Source organism: Epargyreus clarus, unplaced genomic scaffold, assembly GCF_041222505.1.
Source record: "Epargyreus clarus isolate Ecla_fem2 unplaced genomic scaffold, WU_Ecla_fem_2.2 ptg000027l, whole genome shotgun sequence".
Lineage (NCBI taxonomy): Eukaryota > Metazoa > Arthropoda > Insecta > Lepidoptera > Hesperiidae > Epargyreus > Epargyreus clarus.
This window is the reverse complement of record NW_027332234.1, coordinates 3,141,488-3,154,881: the sequence shown is the minus strand read 5'-3', so window position 1 is coordinate 3,154,881 and position 13,394 is coordinate 3,141,488. Positions and strand designations below refer to the sequence as shown.

The window sequence follows — 13,394 nt, the reverse complement described above, 5'->3', positions numbered from 1 at the left end:
CGTCTTACGTTATTCCCTTTTTATGACGACTTAACTTTATAATGAAAGCCCATAAATAAAATGTTTGAAGCGCCTCGGCTCCGCCCGAACCACAAAAGTCCGCGGCGTAGCTTATCGCAACGCAAAATTTTGCGTTGGGCACCTCGTATTTCGGTACTGTTTGAAAAATGGTATCAGTAACATAGATTAGATCGGTAATGATATGAGGTGGTGCCGAAACTCTTCAAGCAGTCTTGAAGCATTGATCAGCAGCAGATTTGTTGCATTGCAACGTTTTTATGTGTGTACCAATTATATGTACAATACCTTTTTATATCAATGATAGGTAGTACATTGGTTTGTACATTAATATTAAAAAGAAAAAAATATGTCTTTTCCACGTCATTTTTATAATATTATTACAGCAGTCTATGCAGACATATTTTGAGTTTTGTAGGTTTTAACATAGTCATTTTTAAATCAAATCTTGTGATACATTAATTTAAGGTACGAGTATGTTAATCATAATTGTACGTTAATTACTAACTTGACAAGCCCATATTACTTTTTCAATTGCAAAACATGCAAATCTTTTCCAGGCCTTTGGTTCCAAGCTATTAGAATAATAATAATTTTAAACTGAATTAATTTCTCAAATTGACAATGGCGTGGGACATAACATTGGGTAAGGTACCTGTTTCTACAATAATTGCGATTGTGCGACCTTCAAGCCATCCAATTTCATTCCATGTCGTACAAAAATAAAATTACCCCTCGTATACGATAATATGGTAGCAAAGATTTGATACTATTCTCGGACTTGTTTCTTGAATAGGTAGGGTCAATAATACTCTATGGGTAGGGTATAACATTTTTGTTACATATAGTTACATATATTATGTTATAAATATATTATTTGTATTGTTCTATAAATAAATGCATTTAGCTTGATTAAATTATTAAAAAGAACCATTTATATACTGTAACAAAATTATTATTTATTACCATAAATGAGCCGGCTTATCCTAATTTTAAAATAACGGCTGCATTTCAATATTCATAAGCATAGGCTATGTCACGTAATATTAGGACTAGTGCAAATTCTGACATTGCTAATTATGCATTATCCATTTCAATATCTATAATTATTTAGAGTCTCAATATTTTTCGCAACTTCATAGACACCCTACACCAGGACCGAGCGTGCGCTCCAATAAAGCGTAATAGTCAGATATGTCATATTTTTTTATCGTGCCTGCCTCACGAAAGACACGATCGGACGGACTGCCAGTATGCTTGGATACTCTGAGAACTAAACTCGAGCAGTTTCTTTGTATTTTTATTGTTCTAATTACCCGTAAAAATCATGCAGCGCCCTTATCGACGTCGATACTTACGCCCGAATAATATGCAAGAGGCTTTTTATGGCGGTAAAATTAGTTAATAACTAGATTAATTAACATTTTGTGAGCCAGTGGTTAAAAGTACGACCGCTTGCTCTAGAGATTCAGGGTTCGAATCTCAGGCATGAGTGATTGTATGCTTACTAAAGATTTAAAAAGTGGTACTCGTTGTAACTTTTCTTAATCTTTTCAAAGTTGTGTCTATCCAAACTTGACCAGTGTGGTAAAATCTGGCATAAATTCTTCTTGTTCTGAAAAGAGACTTGTGCTTAGCAGTTGAGCAATAATGAGTGCATGTTACCTGCCTTGTCAATATCTTATATATAAAATTCTCGTATCACAATGTTAGTTACCGTACTCCTCCGAAACGTTTTTACCGATTTTCACCAAATTTTATATGCATATTCAGTTGGTCTGAGAATCGGCTACTATCTATTTTCCATACCCCTAATTGATAAGGATTGATATGGAATAATTCAGCCCTTTGCATTATTTTTAACTATTATATTGCCTTAATTTCTGATACTATTATGAATTTCTTATACTACTTAGTACTGATTTGCTCATCAGATTTCGAGTATGTCGTGACAAAGAAGGCTCCACCTCGAATATGCTTCGGTACGGGCCTCGATCGCGAAGTGTTACCAATAAAAGGGCCTACATTAAGTCCCTTCATGCGAAGAAACGCGCCGGAAGTGAAGCCTAATTTAGGGCCGGGCACGTACGACGATGGTCGCGACGCCTTCTACGATCTCACGCATAGGGTAGGTTTTATGGTCCATCAATCTTTAATAGGTAACAGGGTGGTATTTATATCTTTGTGTGGAATGTTAAAGCTGAATCTACGTCTATGTCTCTCTGGACACCTATTTTTGCTTAGAAAAGTTAAGCATTATGTGTTCTGTTTGAGATATACTGAGATACACTTAGAGATATTTCAACTTCAGCTTATACTGAGGGAGAGACACTTAAGATGTATTTCAACTTCAGCTTCTGATGTTGGGGCATGGGATTTCAATCTATTTGGAATGCTTACAGATCAGTCAGGGCGGCAGTCCACTTAGACAGCATGCTCCATTGGAGTGGTTTTTCGAAATTGATCATAGATACATAGATAGGGTTTCGATATCATGACTTATGAATGCGTCTTCTAGTCTGAATTTTGGTTCAATTAGTGCCGGATTATTTGCCAGAATCCTAGTTTTTAGCATATGTTGCGTTTATTATAATCATTTTTTATAATCGTTTATTATAATCATTTAAATTTCTTTGGCTTTCATATTCGTCTAAATCAAGCTCATATTTTAGATTTATAGCAAATGTGTCTTTGGTCCGAAAACTCCACGATGGCTGGTCAAACACGAGTACCAGCCTCCACCGCGGGACCTGCCACCGAAGGTACCGCCTAAACAGAATTGTGCGCCCTTCAATTCTACATCTAAGAGAAAAGGACTGTTTAAAGCTAGTGATTATCCGGCGTAAGAAATGTTTGATTTAATATTTTGCTTACTAATTAAATGTTTCACATATTTGTTTTACATTATGCCGTACTTAACATAAATGTACTCAAATGGATCAAAGGAATCATTGCTTTTAAATCAAGACTATAGCCGCAATTATAACAGAGATAAGTATTTTGGTTATAATCATTATATATATATTATTTCTCATAATATATTATGGCTTGTCCTTATGCTGAGCGTCATATATACGATTGTATATTTCAGCCCTTGCGACTACTGCCCTGAGTACAAAAAGAGACAAATGAAATTTGCATTCAGTTTCTCGGGGAAGAAAGTTTTGCGGTGTCCCGTCGAGGTATGTGAACAATAGCTGCTTGGTAAAATTACATAAGAGAGCTTTAGCTAATCGATTCCTTTGATGGCATCCCATTTATAAATTGACAAAAGTACACCTAATTTGTCTGTAAACATTTACAATGGAATCATTTGCCTGCACGCGATGTTTTCCAACTTTTACTCCGTACTTTGTCATTTATGTTAAGTTCAATAAAGTATGTTTTAGTGACCATAATAAATTAGAGATGTAGGACACCCAAATAAGTGTATTTTTACCTAGTTAACATTAGTAAACTAGGTAAAAATATAGTTTTACGTCTATTGTATATCCGCGCCAAACTGCTAGTCCGCTTTGACGTTGTTACAAGCAGGTGTAGTCATTTTGCTATGGTGACGCGATTTATTTCTATATTCAGAGCGGACTAGGAGTTTTACGCGGACTATAACAAGATATTTACTCAATCACGTAGCTCCTCCCATAGGCTACTATACCCTTTGGCTTCTTCAAACCGTACATTACGTCACATATTTTTTATTCAACAGATTAAGTGCGTGCCTTATAATTTAGACGCATGCGCGGCTTGTGGTTGTTCTTGCTCGGCGCAGGGTGACTACTGGCAGTACGAGAACCGTATATTTTTGTGCAGGAAACATTACACACGATTGTTCAAACATTGCTTATCTAAGTTTCAAGGCGCTAAACTAGCTGAATTTAAGGTAATTATTTGAAACTATAGTCCGCGCGAAACTGCTAGTCCGCTCTCAAGTTGTTGCGAGGAAGTGTAATAATACAATTTAATATGGCGACGCGATTCATTTCTATATTCAGAACGGACTCGTTTTAGCAGCGACTAGCAGTCTTACGCGGACTATATCAACTTTCAACCCTTATTACGTAACGATTATTTTGCTCATTTATCATGAAGCGAATGTCGCGGAAGATATGCAGACAATTTGTCTTGAAATAATACAATTTTATTCCAATATTTTCTTTCATATTTTCAGTCGGTGAGAGATTGCTTCTTTGCTCACGCTCATAACAGTTGCAAAGCTGCCTTGAAGATCATGAAAAGTGAAGAAATTGAAAAGAAACTTCGAAAGGAAGCATACTTAGATTTATATTTCCCACAGCGTAGATTCTGTCACGATTAATTTAGTATTTATAAATTATATAACTGTATAATATAGTACGGACCCACTTTCAATAAAAATAATATTTGACGAAACGTATTTAGCTCACTGAAGTTACATTTGTGTTTTATTCCAAAGACATTTATAAAAGTAATACAAAAAATATGTGATATAGAGTATTACTCATACTTGACGTACCGATTAGACCATAAGATATAATGTAATACAGTGTTTTTTCAACCTTTGATTATTTCACTCGACTTCCATCAATACGCAATACAATTGATCAAAAAATATAATTGAAAAAGGTTTTTAACGGCTATTCTCAATCGGACAAAACATTTAAGGCAAATCCTTTCTAAAAAGGTCCTTTCGAAGTAAAAACTAGAAATACCCTATCACGTGATTAAGGACCCGCCACGCAAGATCTGTAACTCGGCGAACAGTAAAACTGTTGAAGCGATAAAACGTACCCTAAGTATAATATTAATTTAAGTGTCTTGATAAAATTAGGAGAATCCTTCTTTAAAATCTATAGAGATTGTTGTGTTTGAATTACACAGGTTATAAAAAGTTTATTTTATTATGTCAGTTTGTATTTATGGCAACTTTTTCTCATCAATCATCTGACTTTGGGCATAGTAGGGCTGCTATTATTTATTTTGTTAAAGAATCAATATAGGGTAACACTCCCAATTATTGGCACTTTAAGCATCACTATCCAATGAAGTCGTGAAAACTATCTTTATTAAGTGTTGTCAGAAACAAAAAAATATAAAGAAGACAAAAATCTTGTTAATTAACAATTTTAAATTAATGAAACACCTGCTAGATACATATTTAATAATGTTTTTTATAGTATTTATTCAAAAACACGATTTTCCCAATTACTGGCATACTTTGACCAATTATCTACATGCCTAGGTCCATTTATTGGCCTATCAGATTGTTCCTTATTAAAAAGGAAAGTTGTATATAGAAAACAAGGATAAAATAAAAAAGGCTAGTAAATAAGTAATCCCATTTATTTATGTGGTTACTTAAACATCCAGAAAACAAAATAAAAACAACACAGTGCAACCTTAGCAATCATTTGGTTCATATAAAGTAGTATCAAAATAACCATTCCGTTAAAATTTTAGGAAAATCAACAATTAGGTATAAAATAATATCTTTTATAACTACACAATAACTTAAACGTAAGAGATCAATAGTAGTAACTGGGTAGTTATACCTAAATATCTAAATTATTGTACTAATCTACCTAATTAAGCTTCAAATTCAGTCAAAAACTTCTCTATATCAGCGTCAGTGTATAATATCTTGTTTTGTTTTCTATCCTTATTTTCAGGTGTTAAATTAGCGTAGTCTATGTCATTTTCCTTTTCCTCTTGTTTGTCATCCGGTGTATAGTCTACATTTGCAATTTGGGGTGGAATTAAGGTATGGTATTTCTTCAAAACTGTGTTTGGTCTTTTTTGGCTTTTCTTAACTTTCGATTTAGTGTCTGGTACCTTTAGTTTTGTCTGCTTAATTTTTGCTTCTAATTTTTTTTTTTCCCTTTCTTCTTTTCTTCTCTTTATGCCTTCTTCTTTTTCTTGTTTGACTCGTAGTTTTTCGCTTTCTATAGATCTCCATTCATCAGATGTCAGCACAAAAGGGGCTCTCTTTATGTTTCTAACGCCTTTTCGTTGAGGTGATTTAGGCAATACGAGGATATCCGTTAATTTAATAGGAGTAAGATTTAACATGGCAGTAGTATGTTTTTGAACCCTTAGAGGCGCTGGATCTATATAAGTTTCTATTTTGTCAAAATCGGAACTTTGTTTTTGTGGAACTGTATCGACGCGTTCCGTTTCTTGAAGCAGAACAGAAATTTTATTGTTTTGAGTCTTGACATCATGCATTTCTGCTTTATGAGATAAATGTAAAACTCCTTGTGAATTGTCAGATAAATTATCGTCAAAGTCTTCTGCTGTTACAATTACTTCCGCGGCAGGTGAAGGTGCGCATTCAGAAAAGTCTTCTTTCAATTCTCTGCTTATAATAACTGGCATATTTTCAATATCCATTGCATTGAATGTCATTTCAACATCTTGTTGCCTGGAAGTATTATTTTTGTTTAAATTTGTACCTTTTTGTGCTTCCGTGAAAAAGTTCCATATTTTTTTTAAATGATAGTCTTCGGGTAAGGACCACACATCTTGTTCGATTTGATTTAGTTTGCTTGCTCCTACAATATTCTTAAAATCATCTTTGGTCATCACTTTTTCTTTGTTAGCTTCATTAAAAGTTTCTGCATGCTGAATATTTGCTTTGCCTAGACATTTTGTATAGTCTACGGCATTTACATTCCACGGGTAAAGACCTGTAGCTTTAAATCCATTAATAACTGTTAATGCCGAGATCGTGTCTTTGATAGTCTTGTTTAGAAGCGGTACAAAATTGATCTTAGTGAGAGCTACTGATGGATTATTTCGCCTCCACTCCAAAACAGTTTTCTGCCATCCAGATTTTAATGGTTTGAATGCTGACACATCAGCTGGCTGTAGTAATCTGGTACAGTTGGGGTATAAAGCAATCAGGACAATTTCCAACTTCTTGCATAGCTCACTAATGGCATATGTTAAATGGGTTTTGTGACCGTCGACAAATAGTATTATGGGAAATTGAGTTCCTTTTTTGATCAAGTGAGGGTGTAGTACACTCTCAATGTAATCGTGAAAAACTTCGGCCTTCATCCATCCATTGTCACTTAGCCCTATACCCCAGTCTGATGGAACTTTGGACGTAATGTCAGCTGATAATCGTTTATTCGGAAATATAACCATTGGAGGTGTGAGATCTCCATTAGCAGAAAATGTGAACATTACAGTCAAGGAAGTTTTAGCCAGCGCATTGTCTATCTCGTAGACATTTTTTTCGCCTTTAGGAGCCAATACAATTCCTGTTTTAGGACACAGAAGGAAATTTGTCTCATCGCCGTTAAATACTCGGGATGAATCTGAAAGTATATTAAATAAATCGTTTTCTTTAAGGTAAACTTCAATTTGATTGAACCAGGCCCTCACGTCTTTTTCTGACACGGCAGCACTTGCTGCTGTGACTGCCTCAGGTGTGCGTACAGAAATGTTTGGATGTCGTTGAAGAAATAGTTTATACCACTTTTCGCCGTTCTTAAAAACGCTGGCCCTGTTACTATTTTTCAGAAAATTGGCTACACTACTAATTAAATCATCTTTCCGTTTTGGGAATCCTTTTCGACAACTAAGTAATATCCAATTTTCAAGGTCTTTTTCCTCCTTTTCCGTCAGAATAGTAGGAGGGCCTGGACGTGACCGGTGCTCAGGGTTCTTAATCCTATATTGCAAAGTAGCCCGCGGCACTTGATAGGTCTTTGCTGCCAATTTCTTACTCATTCCTTCTTTGACAGCTTGCAAGGCTTGATCTAAGTTCTCCGAGTCGTATATCTTACGTCGACGTATTTGTCTGTTTTTTTTTTCTAGACATCTTAGGTGTAATTTTATGTTTCATGTTCAGATAAATCGGGTAGACTGAAAATAAAATCATAAGTAAGATGACACCAATTACGAGCATACTTATGCCTAATTATTGGCTTTAGTGTCGACAATTGGTAATTTCGCAATTGGCACCGGTGCCAGGATTTGGACAAAAATGCGTTTTTACTTGTATTTATTAATTATATAAAATGAGGTGGTCCACTATTCATATAATTCACAAAATAAACCTCCAAAAACAAGTAATCTGAAAAACCAACTATTGTCATTAGTGCCAATAAATTGGAATATGGATATTTTTGGATACCAAATGTTGGCACCAGAATAAAATATTAATAAACAATGCAATTCTTAGAAATAGATTGTGAAATAGGGGGAATAATATATGTTGAATATCCTTTCAGTGATAAGTTACATTATAAACACTTGATTACTAAGATTCGAAGATATTAAAAGAGCTCTTACCTTAACAAAAAACTAGTTTTCACTAATCAAGTCGAGACACGCTCAGATGTTTCTATCGTTTCGACGCCATTATAATTTATTTTTGGTAGATGTTGCCAGTTTGGAAGCTCAAGATTCTACTACTCTTATTTAAATAAGTTGCAACACCGTGAAATTAGTTGTTTTCTTATTAAAGCAGATAAATCACAGAAGTGCCAATAATTAGTGGGGTGCCAAAATTAGGTCACTTTACCCTACTTTGCTGGAATATCCAGATTAAACGATGAAACTGGACTCAAATAATAAGATGATAAATAGTGACGGTGGTGCCGAGACCCCCGATGAGATTGTGGATCCACGTCAAAACGCTGAAGACATAATTGACGAGATACTCGCTGAATTTACAGAGTCCCGGTCACCTGATGCTCTGAGGAACGGTAACGGAGTACCGGAGAACCTATTTAATATAATCCAGCCACCGCAGACGAGAACTCCGGCTAATTCTTTCTCCGAAAACTCAATTGATGACATTGACCCTTCATCCGATTTGGGGGCATCCATACGAAACAAGTGTTTGGAACTGGAAGAGATCTTGCAAAGTCTGAAATCGCGGCTCAATCACGTCGTACTGGACGAAAACATTATGCTCAGCCCCGAAGCTAACTCTCTGGAGGCGCAACTGGAACACGACTTGGACACAGATTGTCAAGAGGACATTTCTCTACAGGAATTCTTAGAGCTCCTACATTCCCAGAACAAAATAAGCCCGAGCGGCGTACAGTGATCCCCTACGTTATTCATATTAATTGTAAGATAAAATGAATTTATTGTGTGCAAATTTGAGATTAGATTTTATTGTGAAACAATTAAACAATCAGGCCTATTGTCTGTTTCATTTATATTAATTATAAACATTGTTTTTATGATGAAAATTAATAGTATCAATAGTTTAAATAAAACTCAATATGATAACAAAATATGTTTATTATTGTATAAAAATAGATGTTAGTATGCCAATGTTAGTATTTTATACCATTTTGGTTAATACATAACTTAAAATAAAATTATAATTTAAACAATATCAAGGAGTAATGTTAACAAAAGCTTTATAGTAACACTTGTGACACTATTTTCTGATCCAACACCAGAGTACATAATCAAAATTTTGATAATGTAATTCCCATAATTTGAAATATATGGAATTTCAGCTGGTATATATTTTTGTTGTTTTTCATTGTTATTTCTTACTTTTTAATACATTTTAAATGATAATGTTAAAATTACATGTCTTCTAAAAATTTTTTCATTTGCGAACTTATAGTCAAATTAGTTAAGTTTGGCTGCGTGTCATTCTCATATAACTGACTATCACCCTGGTCTCCATTCTCGAAGTTGCTTGAATCATTCTCATTCTTAAGAATAAACCCTAATTTCTTTGAATCAATCAATTCTATTACGTTATTCTTCTTATTATCTAACAGTTCCATCTTAAAACCTTTCAACCAGTTGTTATAATATGAAGGGTCAGAGTTCACACATTCTGTTCTGAAAAATTCCAAACATTTCAATGCTTTCGAATATGTACCATCAATATTAGTGTGTATTAAGCATTCTATGGCTTCAGTCATTTGTGGGGAGAGATCTCCAAGTGATTTTCCATTGTTTTTAAGAGTTTGATAATCACTAATTGGATCAGTAGTGCCTATGTTAGAAACTTCTTTAGTTTTCAATAGATAGCTCAAATCAACTTTTGGCACATCATGCATTTCTACATCATTGTCATTTGCAGTAGAATCTGATGGCTTAATCCCTTGATCTTGATCCAATGCTGACTCATTATTTTTGCTTCTTGTTTTCACTTCAACTTTCTTTAACACAAACATGTTTTTAAGTTTTTCTATTGGCTCCTTAGATCGTTTCTCTACTAAAGGCGGTTTTTCGAACAATTTCATTATATCATCTCTTGGCTGTGGTAAGGGTTTATCGGGATTCATAGCTCTAAAAGCAATACAGTCTAAGATGTATTGAGCAGTTGGGCTAGCTGTTTCAGCTATCGGAAATGCTTCTGCATCATCAACATCTATATCATCATAGGCTTTTGTTAAATCCATTGCTTTGATAAGATCCTTGAAAGCATCAACTTGTTCTTCTGTGCATGCATATTTCTTTAAATTTGTCGGTGGGAATGCCATGTTTTTAATTTCTTCTTTGTAACACATACCAACCATTGAAAGGCAAACAAAGTTATTAGAGTCAATGACAGGCATTAGAGCAAACATTTTGGGAGCATTTCCTTTGTTGAAAACTCTTCTCACAACTCCCACCAGATTTTGTTCTTGAAGACACTCAACAAGGCATCTAATAGCTTGTTGTGCTTTCTTATCACCTTTCCTTCCAAATACATACAGAAGATTATCTCCATTCAAATGATGCCAGGTAATGTTGTCGGCATTTGTGAAACCATACACTTTTAAGGATTTCTCCCCTGATTCATATAGCATTCTCTTCTTATAATCAGATACGGGTATAATTTGCTGACCATAATGGTAGCCTTCTATTAGGTCACTGGATTCAACAACAGCTTGATTTTCTAAGTTGACATGCGTTTTGTGGTGAACAATACCCTCTGTTGAGCTTGCACTCTTTGTGACCGGATCTTTGACGGCTTTCATCCATTTTTTAACGACTGGTTCATCTTTAAGTTTGACAAAGCATGAAACTGGTATTTTGACATCGGGAGTAAAACTTAGGTCTACATTCCATGGTATGCAGTTAACAGCTTTCTTTTGGTGAAAGAGCAAGAATTTCATACAGTAGTCAAATGTGACTGACACACCACCGGTAGCATGAACTAGTTTCTGGGCTAGATCAAGATCTGGACTTTTGTAAGAGTTCTCATAGATATGCGGGCCAAATATATCTACTTCAAACTTTTCTTCTTTAAATCCGTTTATAACCTGCAATGGACAATGTTGTCATTATAAAGCAGATATTGGCTGAAGATACAAAACAAATGACTCATCCTTTACATAGTGATAAGATATGATAGCAGTAATGAAATTTCATTGGCCATAAAATAAAAACATAATGGAATATACTCAGTGATAAGGGATCATTCAAGTATAACATAAGCTGAATTTTAGTAATTTTTAACCCCCGCCATCCTCCTTGTCAAAGCTGGTCAAGTGTGTATATTAGCATGATACACTACACATAACTTTTGAGAGCATATTTTTTAACTGTCTCTCAGATATACATGTTTCCTCACAATGTAGAAGGTGGTAGAACCTTTTGTTCTTTAGAGTCCAGCTCATATTAGACACGCTGTTTACATTGTTATACAACTAAATATATTGAGCGCCGACTTAAGAAATATGTACTAAACCAACATTTATTTCAATTATTTTTTACTTTGTAGTGACATAGAAGTCGGTTGTATTTTTTTGTTAAAATTTTTTTTTGTAACACCTAGTTGACTTGTCAAGAAACATTGTAAGTTCAAGTATTATATCGTCATATTTAGACTTACCGTTTCAACACTGTTACTGTCAAAGTCAGATGATGACTTAAAGTTAGTCATTAATATGATTTGCTTATTTGTGAACTTGACACCTTCAACTCCATTCTTAAGATGGTCTGCTGCTACTATAAGTGAATCAAACCAGTCCCCCTCTGAGTTTGTTGCCTGTAAGAAAAATAAGTTTAAGTGAGGCATAAATACATATTTGATAAGGGGAATCTTTAGCGTAAGAAGTGGCAATGCATCTGTGGTAGGTTTTGGTATAAAAAAACATTTTTGTAGCAGTAATTGTGAACCAAAGCTTCTGATGGAAATAATTTATGGTTGTGTGCCAACTTCAGGGTCAGTATTCTTCATATTTTGAGTTGATCCTATAGAAAGTAAAGACAACTTGCCAGCAGATGGACTGCATCCTCGTTTGTTACTTCTACCTCATAAATATATTTCTAAGAGGTTTATACACTGAACCTATTACTATTTGCTTTGATAAGTAAAGATACTTGACCGCCTTGAAATTAAATGAAGCCACAAAAGGCTGATTTGTCGGTTATTTTTTTTTAATTCTTGACAAATAAAAACATTTTTAGAGAAAATTTACGAATAAATAACCAATACTGCGTAATTTACATAATAAATAAATAATTATTTCAAATATTTTAGGGATATTTTAGCACGGAGACGTGGCAAAACGCAACTATTTCAATTCTTAAAACTGGTTACATTTTCTTGTTAGGAGTGAGTAATCTTTAATAATCTATGACTACTTGTGAGAGTATTAAACTGAGTGTAGAGGACTTGATGATGAGAAAATACTTATAATAAAATGTAAAACTTACTTTTTCTGGTAAATCACGTATCAACTGCCAAGTAGGGTTCTGAAGTTCTGCAAACAAGTCAATGTGCTTGAACGTGCCGGAACACTGCAGTGCCATATTATTTTTTGTCTTCTTAGTCCCTAGCAAGATAATACCCAGGTAATTTTTATCCTGTGATAGTATTTTTCGTTCTATGATCCTGCCGGTGCATTCTCTTGCATTTTCGAAGAAACTTTTCTCGTTTTTCTCCTCTGGTGTAGATACATTTCTTCCAATATCCAAAATTATGAGGGTAGCACGATCTATCTTCTTTGAACCCATGTTGGAATATAAAATTAATATTTTATTTACTGCAGGATAAGTTTCAATGCAAATTGAATTTGAAACTTTACATTTAAATTTCAATCATGTTCTTGTTCATACAGGTATAAACAAGTTTGACAAATGACCAGTGTTGTCAATTCTTCCGAACCAAAAAAACAATAAAGTGTCCTTAAAAACAATAGTACTACTGCTGGCAAATTTCAAATGTGATCAAATAATTATGAGGACAAAGAAATAATTGACGGAAAAAATATTTCCAAGACCACAAAATCTCAGAATCTCAAGCCACACAAATATTTATTAGCGAAAAACAATAAGAAAAGGTCATGTTTTATAAAATTTCGTGTCCACAAATTGATTTCGGAAATTATTTCTTCATAAAATAAATGTCAAACAGTACAAAAAAGGTGTTAAAGGGGATAAAAACAGAAGATATTGAAATAACATTCGGCTTCTAAAAC

The 13,394-nt window shown here is 34.3% G+C and overlaps 4 protein-coding genes across 4 annotated transcripts; 2 read left to right on the top strand and 2 right to left on the bottom strand.

Moving 5' to 3' along the window:
- The first annotated feature begins 566 nt into the window (after positions 1-566).
- Positions 567-4,429, top strand: LOC140753930 (uncharacterized). The gene is made up of 6 exons (XM_073088772.1): positions 567-664; positions 1,953-2,146; positions 2,691-2,860; positions 3,110-3,200; positions 3,725-3,898; positions 4,187-4,429. The coding sequence occupies exons 1-6, from the start codon at positions 643-645 to the stop codon at positions 4,331-4,333; spliced, it is 798 nt and encodes a 265-aa protein (XP_072944873.1). The 5' UTR covers positions 567-642; the 3' UTR covers positions 4,334-4,429.
- An 890-nt stretch (positions 4,430-5,319) lies between these two features.
- LOC140754076 (uncharacterized) lies at positions 5,320-7,839 on the bottom strand (the record flags this gene model as incomplete). Its single annotated transcript, XM_073088988.1, has 1 exon — positions 5,320-7,839. A coding segment is annotated over one exon (2,259 nt), but the record flags the coding sequence as incomplete, so codon positions are not given.
- Positions 7,840-8,534: 695 nt separating this feature from the next.
- LOC140754013 (uncharacterized) lies at positions 8,535-9,157 on the top strand. Its single transcript, XM_073088910.1, has one exon. The coding sequence runs from the start codon at positions 8,558-8,560 to the stop codon at positions 9,056-9,058; it is 501 nt and encodes a 166-aa protein (XP_072945011.1). The 5' UTR covers positions 8,535-8,557; the 3' UTR covers positions 9,059-9,157.
- An 83-nt stretch (positions 9,158-9,240) lies between these two features.
- On the bottom strand, positions 9,241-13,032 carry LOC140754012 (X-ray repair cross-complementing protein 5). Its single transcript, XM_073088909.1, has 3 exons — positions 12,631-13,032; positions 11,804-11,959; positions 9,241-11,231 (listed from the first exon to the last, which is right to left on the bottom strand). The coding sequence occupies exons 1-3, from the start codon at positions 12,928-12,930 to the stop codon at positions 9,555-9,557; spliced, it is 2,133 nt and encodes a 710-aa protein (XP_072945010.1). The 5' UTR covers positions 12,931-13,032; the 3' UTR covers positions 9,241-9,554.
- Positions 13,033-13,394: the final 362 nt, after the last annotated feature.

What these genes read in the sequence shown, in the direction of transcription:
- LOC140753930 (XM_073088772.1), top strand. Translation starts at nt 643, where the DNA reads ATGGCGTGGGACATAACATTGG. An exon ending in GGCGTGGGACATAACATTGG is followed by an intron (nt 665 to 1,952) that starts GTAAGGTACCTG and finishes TTTGCTCATCAG; the next exon opens with ATTTCGAGTATGTCGTGACA. An exon ending in TCTACGATCTCACGCATAGG is followed by an intron (nt 2,147 to 2,690) that starts GTAGGTTTTATG and finishes CTCATATTTTAG; the next exon opens with ATTTATAGCAAATGTGTCTT.
- LOC140754013 (XM_073088910.1), top strand. Translation starts at nt 8,558, where the DNA reads ATGAAACTGGACTCAAATAATAAGATGATAAATAGTGACGGTGGTGCC.
- LOC140754012 (XM_073088909.1), bottom strand. Translation starts at nt 12,930, where the DNA reads ATGGGTTCAAAGAAGATAGATCGTGCTACCCTCATAATTTTGGATATT. An exon ending in TACGTGATTTACCAGAAAAA is followed by an intron (nt 11,960 to 12,630) that starts GTAAGTTTTACA and finishes TTTTTCTTACAG; the next exon opens with GCAACAAACTCAGAGGGGGA. An exon ending in ACAGTAACAGTGTTGAAACG is followed by an intron (nt 11,232 to 11,803) that starts GTAAGTCTAAAT and finishes TGTCCATTGCAG; the next exon opens with GTTATAAACGGATTTAAAGA.